Source organism: Odocoileus virginianus, chromosome 23, assembly GCF_023699985.2.
Source record: "Odocoileus virginianus isolate 20LAN1187 ecotype Illinois chromosome 23, Ovbor_1.2, whole genome shotgun sequence".
In the NCBI taxonomy this organism is placed as follows: Eukaryota; Metazoa; Chordata; class Mammalia; order Artiodactyla; family Cervidae; genus Odocoileus; species Odocoileus virginianus.
The window spans coordinates 32,838,645-32,854,681 of record NC_069696.1 but is presented as its reverse complement, the minus strand read 5'-3'; the positions used below and the strand labels follow the sequence as shown (position 1 = coordinate 32,854,681).

At 41.3% G+C, this 16,037-nt stretch overlaps 1 protein-coding gene across 4 annotated transcripts; it reads left to right on the top strand.

Moving 5' to 3' along the window:
- Positions 1-754: 754 nt before the first annotated feature.
- PTHLH (parathyroid hormone like hormone) lies at positions 755-15,335 on the top strand. Of its 4 annotated transcripts, none has more exons than XM_020910879.2 (6): positions 755-1,003; positions 3,175-3,410; positions 3,740-3,763; positions 3,954-4,076; positions 9,945-10,367; positions 14,856-15,335. In XM_020910879.2, exons 4-6 carry the CDS (start codon positions 3,976-3,978, stop codon positions 14,863-14,865), a joined length of 534 nt encoding a protein of 177 aa, XP_020766538.1. In that variant the 5' UTR covers positions 755-1,003; positions 3,175-3,410; positions 3,740-3,763; positions 3,954-3,975; the 3' UTR covers positions 14,866-15,335. The 4 variants fall into 4 exon arrangements, with proteins under 4 accessions (XP_020766538.1, XP_070309952.1, XP_070309953.1 ...); XM_070453851.1 differs by having other exon boundaries at positions 3,175-3,426; XM_070453852.1 differs by lacking the exon at positions 3,740-3,763.
- Positions 15,336-16,037: the final 702 nt, after the last annotated feature.

Here is a 16,037-nt window from a genome sequence, read left to right as displayed (position 1 = left end):
TATGCAAACTGCTTTATGCAAATAAAGAAAGAGAGAAAAGAAAGGATGCATTGTGTTGTTCAGTTTCATAGGATTTGAGAGATATAACTTGGAAATTGGTAAATGTTAAATTTGCACGTGTATTGGTAATAAGCAGAGAATTTCTGAGCCCAGGTGTACTTTGCAAGAGTTTAAGCTACCTTTTTTTCATTTGAATGTTTATTTGTTTGCTTGTTTGAACCTGGGAGGGAAAATGGAAGAAAGATAAGGAAGCTAAACATAAATGCTAGAGGTTTTTTTTCCCCCGTAAATTGCAAGAGAAGATATCTCTAGAGATAGACATCAACTGGTTATGTAAACATGAATTTAAGAGTAAAAGTGCACTTAGAAATTTAGAACACCTCTTTTTTAAATTGGGATATAATGCTGCCATTGGAGATGGGAAGATGGAAGTCTGGGGCTTGCTCATGGGCTAGGCATTCATGTAGGTGTAGCTCTCACAAGCTAAACTGTCTTCACATGGCAAGGCTTCAGATTAAAGTCTGGCCTTCAAATCCTCCTTTGCTAAGGTGCATTTATGTGATAGCAAGCCCTAAGCAAACATTCATGCTCTGTTGGCACTTCTATTCCTAAGCCTTAAAAAAAAAAAAAAAAGCCAGTAGTGTGGAGTCATCTCATTTGCAATCATGTGTCCTCAGCATTATCATAAAGGTTATTCAATCATATTGGGAACTAGATTATGATGTCAGAAAAATATCCTTCTCAGAAAGGTATATATTGAGGGCATATTTGAGGAGAATCTCAACTGAGAGTAATATTCAGGGCAGCTTTAGAAGACAGACCTGCTTTCTAATAATTGCCTTGAGTGAAAACAGAAGTCTCCTTACAGGAAATTTTTAATTCATTTAAGACTTAATTTTACTTTTTTGAAGAACAAAAAAAAAAATTATTTCTGGAAGAGACTGCTGCGAAGATCTCCCTCCTTTGGCCAGAGAAGCAGAGAAGACTGTAAATCAAGGAAAAGGTGAAGTAATAAATTATGAGGAAAGCTTTGGTATTCCAAGTATATAAAGACTATTTATTTTTCCTGTGTCTATATTTTCTTTTTTTGTAGAGGAGAGGAAATTCTAAAAATATTTGATAGATGTTTTGCCATTAACACCAGAAAAGTGTTGGGGGTGGGGGGAGAGGGAGGGAGGTCAATTTTGTTTAATTAGTAGAAAAAGCAACATAAATCAAAGCAGTCTATTGAGGCCAGTCTTTAATTTATAATGTTATGAGAATATAATGAATTTATTTACAGTACAAGTGATTTAATATTTTCAATCTGATTTTTGTTTTAACCTTTTTTTGGGAGAGGTTTGACTTTTTAAAGCCTGGATAGTTTGAAACTTGGCTAAGCACCTCTGGGTTTTTTATTGTGGAAGCAAATATTATCATTTTAATGTTAAACAACTTGCAAGTATTAAATAGCTCATTTGTGATTTACTTTTTTACAGATTCCCCCCCCCCTTCAGATCTAACGATTACATTAAGGCTTCTGCATCCTTTTGGAAAGAATTTATTATAAATCAGAAAGTGTTAGATGTTCAAAGATTAACATTTCTGAGTGCTGATACTTCATCTTTTCATGCCTTGCAAACAGGTCTAACATTTAGAAATTCTTAAACGTTCAAGGGAAGTTGTGGAAATTCCCAGTTTTTTTTTTAAGCTGGAGGAAGCCAAGTTTTTTTTTTTTTTTTTTTAAGTGTGAAGTTTAAAGCAATCAAATGAGGGAGATAGCAGCTTCTGAGAAGGGGTGACACCCACCCAACTTAAGTAGCAAATGTTTGATAAAGCTAGTTAGCTGGCAGCTGATGGTAGGGAAACGGAGCAGAGAGAGGGTCAGTGAGAGGGCGCTATTCCACCCAACCTTGGTGAAATTTGTGGACCATCAGCCAGAAGGCCAGGCTTGATAAAGGTCAGGCTCAAATCATCTCACATCTCTAAGTCACACTAGCCTTCTACAGAGTATTGAAACCTACCAGTGGGATTGTCTGTCTCGAAGACAAACATCTCTTGAATGGTTCCCAACCACTCGGGTTCATTTCCGAAAGATAGAGCTGAGTCCGTTGGGCGGGCGTTCACATCCGCTGCAAGCCCTCCCTAGACGATACCGCCCGGTAATTCAGAGCAGTCCTTCTTCCCCGCCCAACAGTTTAAGGAAGAAACCCCTGCTTTCCCTTCGCTTCTCCGAGGCATAGCGGCTTAGAGCAATAGCCCCGCTGCTTCTGCGGGCTGAAGCGACACGGATAGACATCCTAGAATATGTAACAGGGGACGCGGGAGGGGGATGCGGGGAACAGTAGGTTATCGGCGCGGAAAGGGTGGGTTCGATTCCTGACGGTCGTGTGCGCTCCGCAGGAGTGTCGGTCCCCCTCCGCAATTCAAAACGGGGTCTCCATCCTGTGAGCCGGCTTTCTTGGACGGGCTCCAGAAGTCCTCAGCTGTACTGAGACACTTAGAAATGCCATCTCGACCTGAAGTCTGAAACCATTTTTACCATTCTAAGCGAAGGATTCCCCCATCCTTAGCCAAAGCTCCCCACTCAGCTTGTTCCAGGAAAGGGCCGGGGAGGAGGGTTCCCACCGCGCTTCCCGAGCCCCCCAGGCGGGCTTAGGGCTCCTGTAAGGCACTGGCCCAAGGCCCGCGACCTCCCCGCCGAGGATGCCGGGCGCCCGGGCTCTCCGCCCCGGCTCCTCGGCCTCTTCCTTGCCGACCGCCCCCGGCGGCCTGGGCGCCCGCGCGTCCCGCGGGACTCGGCTGCAGCCGCGCGCCGGCGGTCGTGGCTGCCCCCGGGCGGCCCGCACACCCTCAGGACTTGGGCTGGCTGATCCGCCGAGGGGTCCCGGGCCGGAGGGACCGGGCGGGAACGTGCGGATCCGCTCCCGGTCCCGGGACAGAGCGGCGGGGTCAACGCTCCGGGGTGGGGCTCGGCCGAGCTCGGGGCAGCGCCGGGGGCGGCGGGCCTGGGGTGGGAGGGGGGCGCCCGGCCGCCGGCGGGACGTTCCCAGCTCTGGGCTCCCCTCGGCTCGCTCGGGCCCAGCTGGGCCCGCTCGGGTCGCCGCCCCCGCCCCCCGCGCGCCCGCGCCCTCTCTCGGCCCGCGCGCGTTCCTAGGGCGCCACCTCTTTGCGACTCGCTCACTTCTCCGGCAGGTTTCCCTGCGAGCGTGTGAACATTGCCCAGCTCGGCTTTCAACTCGCTTCCAACCTGCACCGCCCGGCCAGCATGCCTCCCCGGCCGTGAAGCGGGGCCGCCACCGCCCCTCCGCGCCGCTGGTAACCCGCCCTCGCCGCCACCTGGCCCTCCTGATCGACGACACACGCACTTAAAACTTGTTCTCAGGGTGTGTGGAGTCAACTTTCCGGAAGCAACCAGCCCACCAGAGGAGGTAGACAGACAGCTAGGTATATATATGCGGGTCTTGCTACAAGTGGCTCTGAAACAAGCCGGCCTAGATCGCAGAGAAGCTGACTTCGGAGCGGGAAACTTCCTTCTGTTTTTTAGGAAGGAGTTAGCCCTGCTCCCCGAACCCCGGATACTGCCGGCCAGATTAATTAGACATTGCTATGGGAGACGTGTAAACGCGTTGCTCATCATTGATACGTATATAAAACCATTTCATTTCGGTTATTATTTCGGAGGAGGCGCCTCTGATTTTTTCTTTTCTTCCCCTTTTTTCGGTCCCTTTTTTGCCTGTGTGGTTTGGAAAAAACACAGTTGGAGTAGCTGATTCCTAAATAAGTAAGTGCCGGGAGACTCCAGTGAAAGTTGGCTTTTTTTTTTTTTTTTTTTTTTTTTTTTTTTGCAACTTGGGAGATGCCCTTGAAGTTGAAGACGCTCTCTTCGAGCAGGCTGAAGGGGGGCAGCGGGGTTGTGCGGGGAGATGGAGGTCCCAGACTGACACTTTGGGCCCCTTTCCTCTCCGTTGCAGGTCCCCAGAGCGAGAGGATACGATGCTGTGGAGGCTAGTTCAGCAATGGAGCGTCGCGGTGTTCCTGCTGAGCTATTCGGTGCCCTCCTGCGGGCGCTCGGTGGAGGAGCTCGGCCGCCGACTGTAAGTGCCCGATCCTCCCCAGGGCGCCGGGTGAGGGCTGGGGAGGCCAGGGGGAGAGGTCACCAGACTGGGGCGCTGCCGAGGGCCCTCCGCGGTCATGGATGCTCTTCGCCCGGGTTATAGCGCGGCGAGATCCGCTACCTGCCCGGAGCTGAGCCCGGGTCCTCAAAGCCGGCGGGAGAACTGGGTAAAACCTCAGCCGGAGACAGGCAAGAGACAACTTTCATGTGTTTCCATGAGAGGGAGCGATTTACTGATTCTTCTCTAGCAAAAGTTCTTCTACTGAGAGAAAAGGGTAATTTTCAGAACCTGGGAAGATTCTGAAACCTGAGGATTGCAAAAAGCTTAAGATAACTCGCAGGAAGTTGAGGTATCCAGGCGGCATACGTCTGTGTGTGTGCACTTGTATACGTACATACTGAATGTGGGTGGCAGGTTTTGTGTGAAAAGCAAAAACTTTACATCTAATTTTATTATGAATGACATAATTTTAAGCATATAAAATGGACCACATTACATAATGTAGGCATATTATATAATGAAGTAGTAACAACTTTGCAATGGCACAACTCCAACATCGGTATTGATACAGTTTAAGAACGCTAGGGTGCTCAATTCCAAAATGAGGATTAGGTGTGGAAACTCCCCCCCCCCCCCCCACCTTGGAAGTATTGCTAACAGCCCTTTAATCTGGAGTCAAATATTTGCATTGTAGACTGAAAATCTGTTATCTTGGCATTTTCACTTGGTGATTCTTTCAGGATAATTTTGACTTTAATCATACATCAAAGCACACCAGAGAAATAGCACCATGTTGTGTGACTGAAAAGTTGGAAGAGTGGGAAAGTAACACTAGCTTCATAATCCGTTGGACCCAGCAGTTTATGAATGTATGTAATACCATCTTTGGGTGATCTTTAAGCTGCCCTCTCAGTGTCCAGGATGGGAAAACCAGAAAGTTTGAGAACTGAGACGAGTTTGCCTCTGGTGAAGGAATTAAGGGGAACTTTTACAATAACAATAAAAATAGCAATATCTAATATTTACAATCAGGTTCCTGGTGCTTCCTTGTAAATTCCTGAGGGTGTACCAAAAGGCAACTTTTTATATGTGCCCTTGGTCTATTATTATTAAAGCAGAAAATCCTTAAATGAAATTACCTTAGACATGTCTGAACCTTGGCACCGAAATGGAAATCTATTATGAATCTCCTAAGGCAAATTGTGTAGAACATTGTACTGAAGATAAAGCTGCATTGTATTCTTCAAATCAAGATTTTGCTGATGTATTTCTGGAAATTGTCTTCAGATTATTTGCTCATTTTGAGACTCATATTTAATTATGTAAAATCCATATATAAATATAAATGAAGCCTAAAATTTTAAAAGCACACTTAAATACTGTATTTATTTGGCCAAGAAATACTGTCTTGGAACAGAGCCAATTTTTTTTTCTTTACAGTTGCTTAAGAAATACCTGTTTTCTCTTTTGAGAAACAGTAAATTGACCATGATTAAATCTGCAGTTATGGCATTAAAATGGTGCTAAGTTCGTTTTAGAGTCTATTTTTAACTCTTTCCTTGTTGCACCTTGCAAAATACACATCAGAAACCACTTAGCAGCCAATCTCTGTTATAGTTTTGTTTGTGGGTGAAATATAATATTGCAGTTAAACACTCACACTCAGCAGATGGTTATAAAACTACCACAAAACATTCTTATAGTTAATGGCTAATAGATCATCACATTACAGCCATGGTTTTTCATGGAGGCTGAAATCATCAGCAGATAAAGAAGTTTCATCAAATTATTACAGCCAAATGGAGTTTTTTTTTTTTTAAAAAAAACAAGTCATTTATTTTTGCATTATTGCCAAGTAACAGTACATTTTTGTGTGCTAGACAAAACATTAGTCTGCTATTACAATAAATCAGCATAGTATCTTAAAAGAAATTTTAACATATAATCAAATCATATTACTCCCCAATTACTTTTCACACCAAATATTAGGGAATCTGCTTTAGACATTTTCTAAATAAGGGCTAACTTTTAAAGGAGAGGAAACTACTACAACAGTAACAATTCCCAGGCTATGGCAATATAAGTTGTGAATCTTCTGGACCTGTGAGTCTAAAAGGACATGACTCAGTGAGGCTGTGTTAGTCCCTCAGTCGTGTCCAACTTTTCGATCCCATGGACTATAGTCCACTGGCTCCTCTGTACACAGGATTTCCTAGGCGTGAATACTGGAGTAGGTTGCCAGGTTGAAGATCTCCAGGGGATCTTCCCGACCTAGGGATCAAAGCTGGTTCTCCCGGATGGCAGGCGGATTCTTTACCGTCTGAGCCACTAGTTGGAGATCTATGGACATTCTCGTCCAGATGAACAGGGCTTCCGGCAGGTGACAGTCTCTGTGTTTGAGTTAGAGAGAGAACCCCAGCAGATTCAGAAACCTAAAACATCACTGACTGATATGCTTAGGAGCCAGACTGGGTCTCTTCCACTTAATGAAAAGCATAACTTCTGACTGAGTCATTTGGGTTGGAAGGGACTTCTGATGAGTCATCTTAACTCTAACACCCTGACCCTGACTCTTCCATGGACCACAGAACTTTTCTTCTCAAACCCAGACTCCTTCCTCTTAGGAGCCTAGCATCAGCACGAGCATGCTGCCTCTTCCTGTGCTGAAAAAAGGAATTCCCATCACTCCAGCTCTTCCCTGTGTTCCTTGAGAGCTCCTTAGAAATTTAATCTTCTTCCCCGAAAACTCCCTAGAGAGTGATTTTTAAAGACAGAAAAGCTATATTTTGACTGAATTTAGAATTATCTGTGTTAAGCGTTTCCTTCACATTTTTTCTTTTTAAAATAATAATCAAAGGAAACCGTGAACATAGGACACTTGTGCTTCAATGTTGGGGATGTAATAAATGCCATGTGGACCATCGTACAGGTATACCATGTGTATAGATGTGTACAGATATGCCATGTGTACGGATATACAAAGTGACAGACTATTATTGAGGCCATATTTATAACTTAAGTACTTCAGAATTATCTAAAGTGAAAGCCTCCCTCTTGGAAGGAATTGCCCACCACCCGTGTACATCTAGTTTGTACATGCTAGTCATTTACTCTTGGCTCAGTTAATGTCTTATTTGGAAAATAAATAGAACACTCATGGACCTGATTCCTTGTTGACAGGATAGATACTATGCTATTCCTGATCCTCTAATGCAGTTGCTCAACCAGAAAGTTATTCTTCACAATATTTTGAATGCAGAAGTCTTTGAACTAGTAAGTAAATTATGCTACAGCATTTCAGATTTGGCATTTAAGAACTTCTGTATTTTCTACTATGTTAATAATTACCCCCTAAAGGCAGAATGAAGCTTTGTACCTCAACAAGAGATGTACTACTTTGAACTGGACAAAGTTGTGCCATATTGTAGGCTTTTTGTAAAACAGAAGGATAGAATGCTCACTCCATTTCCCATGAGAACCATCCTGGGAAAGTGCAGTGCCCGAGCTAGGAAGGCACTGTGACTCACACTTGACAGGCTATCCAGGATGACAGGCATATATGCCAGTCCGAGGAGGCATGAGCAATGGAGACTTGATTAGAACAGACCAACTATTAAAAGTTTGGCTTCAAGGTAAGCTAGAATGGGCCGTATTATACATTTGGAGAGCAATACAGATGAGTGGCTATCTGCCAGGAATTGAGAAAGTAATAAAAGCTCCAAATAGTAAAAATGATCATGTGTAAGAACTTCTTCTTAACTTGACATTTTGCTAAGAGATACTTATGAAAGTGTAATACTTACAGAACATGTAAGTGTACCGGTCCTGGTCTTGAAAACAGTTATTAGACAATATAAATCTATTATAGCAAAGCCTCCATGTAGGTCATTAAAAGTTTCCAGGATACTAACTATTGCCACAAAGTAAGTGAATTTTAATCTGGTCACACGTGGCACCTTCCAAAAGGAAGAGAGACTCCTTCATGCCTCATTTAAACCAGGCTCCTGTTAAATTCCTTTCCATTAAGTCATGTCTTTTTTGCACAAGCTACATGGCTTAAAGTCAGTGCACACAACTGAAATGCTGAAAGACAGCTGGTATTCTGGCTATAAGTCCAAGAAATAATGACAGTTTCCGTGGTTTCCTCTTCTTGGACTCACAATATAACTAGACAGTCTGTCATTCCCTCAGTGATAATACAGACTCTGGGAATCCTGGTTCTTTATTTTGGTGATGAAAATGTACTTGGGACAAGCAGCTTGGTCTTCTAAGAAGCAGATAAATTGCTGTCCATTTGTCCATTGTCATGGTTCTCAACACAGACGACTCTGCCCTTCCCTTCTAGTTTCCTAAACATACACTTCAGTAAGAGAAAGGGTTGGGGAAGTTGGAAAACAGTCTTGGTTTTAGAATCAGGAGACATCATCTTTGGAGCACCCTGGTTCTACCTGTTCTTATCATGTAAGCAAGTGTGAAGTCTTTAATCTCTGAACCTCACTTTCCCAATCTGTAAAATGAAGAGTTTTGTTTATTCTCATATTTCTCTGAAGAGTTAAATAAGTTGTATCAATGAAGGTAATAAGTGACCAGATAAATCTATCATTGTGTTGGGGAGGAAAAATACACAGGATCCAGCCCTGTGAAATGCCTTCAGAAACTTTTTAAGTTGAGCCACTTTGGAGGGTTATTTCAATGGTAGAAATTCAAGTTATGTGAAGTATGGTTGTAGCAGATATAATATGACTGCTTCATGTATGTAATCCCTAAATTTGGTTAATACATACAGAATAATAAAAGAATACATGAATTGCATTTAAGCAAGAGTCAGGGTGTCATCTAAAAAGATTGATAGAAAAAATTTTTTTCATTCTGTTTTCATTAGAGTGTTGTTTAATAGAAAAACCACTTCATATTTTTGCCCAGAGATATTTCTAGGACAAAGAAGAAATAGAAAAGTGAATTTCCTAATTATACCCTAAGGATAATACCTTTGAAATTCTAAATTAAAAAGAAAAATGATGCACAGAGGAAATAGAATGATCTCACTTAAACACACAAAGACAGCCATTTTAAAGAGACCACCCACTACTTTACAGAAAAATTTATGCATGCTCTGACAGTTGGCCTTCACATATAGGTTCTTGGTAGCCTATAGTCTAATATCAATCATGTCCAAATTCAGTGTGTTAGTCAGATGGTTTCCTAGACAGACTTCACAGCTCACTTCATCCTTCAGACTTTGTTTGCTTTTACTAGTAGAGCTTGCTGTTCTTTGAGATTCAGTATTATTATTATTTTCTTAAGTGGGGATCAGTGTGTGTGCCTGCACGCCTGCTTGTGCACATGTATGCACGCTCGCTCATGCACACCTATGCCTGGAGTGAGTACTTAGGGAAATCAGCCACCTTTTTGTTTCCCAGACTAGTACGTTTTATTTGCCCAACACAACTCCAAAAACCATGAAAAGAAGCTCAGTGGTTTCTGTCCGTATTTTTGAAACAATGACGCTTAATAGTTAAAATTGAGAAGAGAGCATAGCCATTGTAGAATCTGATCTTTTTAAAGATCAGATTTAAAAAGATGGGGCCCCAGAGGCCCAAGAATGTTCATGTTCTCAGCAAGGTCACCGACCTGGGGAGCAGCACAGTTGAGACTCAGGCTGGAGCCTCCTAAAGGCCAGCTCCTCCCTTCCCATCTCTCCCTTCCTTGCCCAGCCAGCTTGCAGCCGTGTAGCTTAGCTTGTGGGGCCAACTAGACCGTTCAAAGGCTTTCCCCACGTCTTTGTGGTCTCGGTCAGATATTAAACTGTCACTGTCTTCTTCCTCTCCTGCTCTTTTCTCTTCACAGCAAAAGGGCTGTGTCTGAGCACCAGCTCCTCCATGACAAGGGGAAGTCCATCCAAGACTTACGGCGTCGGTTCTTCCTCCACCATCTGATCGCGGAAATCCACACAGCCGAAATCAGAGCTACCTCGGAGGTGTCCCCCAACTCCAAGCCTGCTCCCAACACCAAGAACCACCCTGTCCGATTTGGGTCTGATGATGAGGGTAAATATCTGACTCAGGAAACTAACAAGGTGGAGACATACAAAGAGCAGCCACTGAAGACGCCCGGCAAGAAAAAGAAAAGCAAGCCTGGCAAACGCAAGGAGCAGGAAAAGAAGAAACGGCGAACTCGGTCAACCTGGCTGACCTCAGGCGTGACTGGGACTGGCCTGGAAGAGGACTACCTATATGACATCTCCGCAACATCGCTGGAGCTCAACTCACGGTAACCAGCTTCCCGGCCCCAACCCCTGCTCGGTGCCCCAAGTACAGTGTGGAGACCACTCTACCCTGGCTTGCACAGACCGAGTCTCCTATCTGTGCCTCTGTCCATCACGCCATGGTTTAGAAAGGTTGCAAAACCAAGATGGCTCAGAATATTGCCTGCCTTAAGGCAATGTCCTCCTAGCCCCTCAACACACAAGGGGTTTAACCACTCGCTTCTTTCTCCAGCAGCAAACCCCAATACCAATCCTTTAATACTCTACTAACAACTTTTCACTTTCATGCACTGGACAAGGAAATGGCAACCCACTCCAGTGTTCCTGCCTGGAGAATCCCAGGGACGGGGGAGCCTAGTGGGCTGCAATCTATGGGGTCGCACAGAGTCGGACACGACTGAAGTGACTTAGCAGCAGCAGCAGCAACAACTTTTATCTTTTTCCTCAAGCTGTAGAAGCTTGTGCACTTTAACCATTTGTTAAAGAACTGTATTTATTTCCCCCACTCTTATACCAAGTCGAACTTTATGATTATTTTTCTTTCTTTTTTTCCCCTTTAAGGGGAAAACAAACAAACAAACAAACAAAAGAAGGCTTTGATATGATCTACAAACACTAAAGAAAAATATCCTACCATGAACAACTAAACTTATTTAATTAAAAATTAAATTTATTTCATGTGATTAAATTTAAAACTTTATACACAGACTTTGAATTTATTTAATTGAATTTAACTCTGTTTTCTACCAGTTCACGAAACAAAAATCATGATTTCTGAAAATTTCTAAGTAAAGATTGGGAAGGATGTAAGTTTTTCTTATGTACCTATTTGTACACTGACAAGCTGATGTACTTTCTATAGGGTTTTGTAGTAGGAATAATAAAGCCACATCTATGTGGCTTGTTTATCCTTAGCTCACAGCTTTTCACGTTCACAGACTTTGGAGCCAGAAACCCTTAAGTTCAAGTCTTGGGTCTGAATTTATTGATGTTCACAACCTTAGTCTTTCTAAGACAGATTTCCTCTTCTGTAAAATGAAGGTGGTACTTGTGCCAACCTCACTGAGTCAGGTGAAGATTAAATGAGATTACACGGGTTAAATGCCTGTCATAGAGTAAATACTCAGTAAATTGTAGCTTATTATTGTTTAGGTGCTTTGAGATTTCATTCTGGCTCTACCATCCATCCATCCATCTCTCTATCTAAGTATGTGTGTTTCTGTGAGGCAAAAAGGGGGTTAAGTATTCACCTCATTTTAGAATACAATTTGAAAACCAAAGCCTTCCACAGGTAAAGGCCTGGAAACAGGGAGTGGTGGTCCTCAGAACTTCTTTATTTCCTTTCTTGACACTTAGGCAAGCACTGTGCTGGTGCTGCTCCTTACCTCTGCATTTCCACTGATGGGATCTTTTCGTTTTTTACTTTTCAGTACAGCCCTTCTGGGGGGTTTAAAAAAAAGGAGGGTAAACAACACAAGGATGCATTCTATGCAGCTAATGATCTTGCTATTTAAGGAGTCCCCTGTCACTTCTCCAGTCCTTTCCTCTGTCTGGTAAAGACTGGATAACAGAGTGATGTTTCAAAGGGGATATTTGAGTTAAATTGACAAAACTCATCATTCAAAAGCATATAAAATAATAATGACATCGGCTAAGTAGTGCAGCTCTAGTAACCAACGGACAGCGGCAGTAGAAGAGTCTTCAGCCCAATGAGTGATCTATTCTGCAAATACCTAATGAATATATAAGGGATAACAAACTATAAATCTTGGCTTAATGCACACATTCAGTGTATTTTTAGATATGATCCTAATTGTACATATTTATAACTAATTCAAGGCCTTTACTTTATTGCCAAAACCTACTTTTATCCATTTTGTATACATACATAAACAGGAGTAGAAATATGTTTTAATGAATTCTATTCATTTAAAATTTGCAATGCTCTTAAGTATCTGGAGAATTGAAAGTCAGCCCTTGTCAGTTCATATCCCAAAACTGTCTCTAAGTTAAAGTAGATTTACTAAAAACTAGGCAGTGCCCAGTCAAATCCAGACCTATGACTGAAAGAAATAGAATGCTTCTGTCCCTCCTTTCTGTTCCCTGGTTCTGAGAGATGTTCATGGAAAGCACTTTATGTTTGGCAGCCAGATGTTGGCATTCTGTCAATACAACCCAACAGAGGTGTAGGCAAGATGGGGAAATTCAGGAGTGTACTGATGAGAACATATGGGGCCATGAAAATTTTGCAGTCCAGATAGAATCTTTTCAGAATAACCATTTTAAAGTTTTATAAGCAATTCACCTTTTATTAGCATCCTCTCTTCAATCTCCTTGCATTAATGCAATGATCTCAGAGATCTAATGACATGGCAAGGATGAACTTTATTACAATATGTAATAGTGGTGCTATTTCTTAAGAGAAACTATTGAGCCTACACTGTATGGATCCTCTTACATGAATCATCCAGTGGAAAATATACAGCTTTAAATTTTGGAAATTATATTTTAGAATTTTTGATGTTACACGTGAGATGTCTAGATAGAGTGGGACCCATATAATTTACCTTGGTAAACACTGATTTAAAAATAATATGAAAGCTTTTCAGCACTCAGAAGAGCTCTAAAGTGTTGTCATACGCATATGTGTCATAAGCTTATACATATACTTTTAGATCATGGTATATGTTTTACCTGACTATCCCACTACATGCCTTTTTGTCAAAGGGAAGTCAGAAGGAAGGATAACAAGCAAACTGGCTGGGCAGGGTGAAATATAATTAAAAGATCTTTTCCTTGGTCCTTTAATGTATTTCCTTTTTCTTGCCTTCTGAGGAATAAATTGTTCAAGAGGCTATTCATTCCTTCCTTGCTTGTGGTACTCTTAAATACAATTCACTAGATGCCGTTTAGTACCAAAATATTTTACAATCAGTACAATACCCAAATGATTGAGTTTGACAGTTGCCTTTTGGACTTTATTCATAACATCCATCTGCATCTGCCCACCATTTAAAAACTTTAATAGTAAATTATTTTTTTCCTCTGTTACTAGGAGCTTTTTTCCCATTCCAGACAAAATTCTTGAAGAGGTCAATTCCTTAAGACGTTAAAACACTCTAAATGCTAAACTTGCTTTTCATTCTTCAAGCTGCACATAAAATTCCTAAATTGTCAAGAGTTTGCTTTTTGGTAGGTCACACAATCACAAAGGTCTGACATGTAAAATTCTGGCTGTTAATGCGGTGATGCAGCCAACTGCTCCCATTCCATACTGTTGTTCCTAGTTGTTCCATAGTCTGTTTCTTTGACACCAATAGGTATTCCCTGAAATAGACCACACACAGAGAAGAGAAAAGCAGAAAGAGAAGCAGAGAAAAAGTCACCAGTCATAAAATGGGCTTCCTTGGTGACTTAGACGGGAAAGAATCCGCCAGCAATGTAGGAGACCGGGTTCAATCCCTGGTCAGGAAGATCCCCTGGAGAAGGGGATGGCTTCTCCACTCCAGGATTCTTGCCTGGAGAATTCCATGGACAGAGGAACCTGGCGGGCTACAGTCCATGGGGTCACAAGGAAGGGGACACAACTGAACAGCTAAGCACACATATCTGAAAATACTGTCATCACAGTGTTCAGAAAGTTTAGAAAACATGTCAGTCCCAAGTGGAAACTTATTCTGGGTAATAAAACAAACACAGTGATGTGAAATATTGGTATTTTATACTTTTGAATTAATAGATTACTATTCTCTAATTTAAAATAGGCTTTCCCAATTTCTAATGTAAGATCCAGTCAAAAAACTAGCAGCAATTCTATCTTAGTTTTGGCTTCAAAAACAAAAATCCCCAAATAATTTTATTCATTAGTATTTAAGAACAGCTGAAGAAGGACAGATATCCTCATCCTCATCCTCAAATCATCAGCCAAACATACTTTAATTACTCATCCTTCTAACATTTACCCCAAATCACACACTCAACGCTCACAACAGCCTATTAATCTGAGTGAGAGATTGGCCAAATGAGAACCTGAAAAGAATAAGCAATCTTTGTGTCACCTCTGTCGGGCATCCCTGTGGAATAAACTTCTAAGCAAAGGTGTATTTAATGATGGATAACACAACCTGGCCTTATTCTGAATTCTCAAATGTGTCCTTCCTCTTCCTAAACTTGCCAGTCAGCAGCTTTGGAAAGTTCTCAAAGGGTCTCCTTTTCTTGACAGAGTATAATTAGAAATGCAGATCCATTTTCCTTTCTGTGTTACATTGATCGTTAGATCAGATTAAAGAACATGCCTGTAGCAGAGGGTTCTGGAGAGTCAGGTGGATCCCACAGGCACCTTTTGGAAAAGATATTTACAAGAAGTCCCCTGAATCAGTTTCCATTGTGTTTCTATGATCCTTAATTTACATCTTTTTATTTTATGTCTCTTCATTTGCAAGGAAAATTAACCTGTTTTCTCCTCTTTGTTTTTTGCTTCTTTCTCTTTGCAGGAGGCATTGAATTTTTCAGCAGAGACCTTCAGAAGACGTATTGCAGGATTCTGTAATAATGAACATGTGGAAAGTATTAGAAATATTTATTGTCTGTAAATATTGTAAATGGCATTGGAATAAAACTGTCTCCCCCATTGCTCTATGAAACTGCACATTGGTTATTGTGAATATTTTTTTTTGCCAAGGCTAATCCAATTATTATTATCACATTTACCATAATTTATTTTGTCAACTGATGTATTTATTTTGTAAATGTATCTTGGTGCTGCTGAATTTCTATATTTTTTGTAACATAATGCACTTTAGATATACATATCAAGTATGTTGATAAATGACACAATAAAGTGTCTTTATTTTGTGGTTGATCTTAATGAATGCCTAAATATAATTATCCAAACTGATTTTCCTCTGTGCATGTAAAAATAGCAGTATTTTAAATTTGTAAAGAATGTCTAATAAAATATAATCTAAATTACATCATGACTCAGAAGGTGAATTTTATGTATATATATATATCCTTTAAGATTTCTAGTAGAAGGAACATGATGTAATTTTTAACCATATTTGAATATGGTCTTAAGTTTAATATATTTATATTGGTACAAAGTCCAACATTTTCACATTAGCTGTTAGTTTAAAACCACTTAAAATGTGGTTTTAATTATTTTGTCCAATATTTAAGTTCAGTTCAGTACAATGGCTGAGTTATCTAGACATCATTTTATGAAGTACATCCTATTCAAAGTGAAGAGTGGAGAGGGCAGAAAAAAAGCAGAGAAAAGTCAGGAGAAAAAAATTAAAGAAACTTAGTCCAGAGAGTTAGCCGGAGATGAAAAACAGGGAGAGAGGATGATCAGGAACTTTAAGGCCAGGGGTAATTTTACCCAGTGTAAGGTTTAATTTGAGAGAGCTTGCCCTTATGGGTCAACAGTAAGAGCTGCTTGAGAATTCTACCTGGGTTAACCTTTCCTACCAGTGAATGAAGAAGGACTCAGGTTGGGGAGATATGTGTCAATTCAAAGAGCATTCACTGATGAAGATGTCTTTCCTGGGACACCCCACTTCCAGGGACCATGGTTGCAAAGAGCGCATATGTGATACCACACTCAATCCCCTTTCCATTTTGCATATCATCCTGGTTGTTCCTACTTCTATTTTCAAATGAAAACACAAACACCT

Excerpts from the sequence above, each read along its gene's own strand:
- PTHLH (XM_070453852.1), top strand. The coding sequence starts at position 3,976 with ATGCTGTGGAGGCTAGTTCAGCAATGGAGCGTCGCGGTGTTCCTGCTG. Across the intron at positions 4,077-9,944 it reads GAGGAGCTCGGCCGCCGACT|CAAAAGGGCTGTGTCTGAGC; the intron begins GTAAGTGCCCGA and ends TTCTCTTCACAG.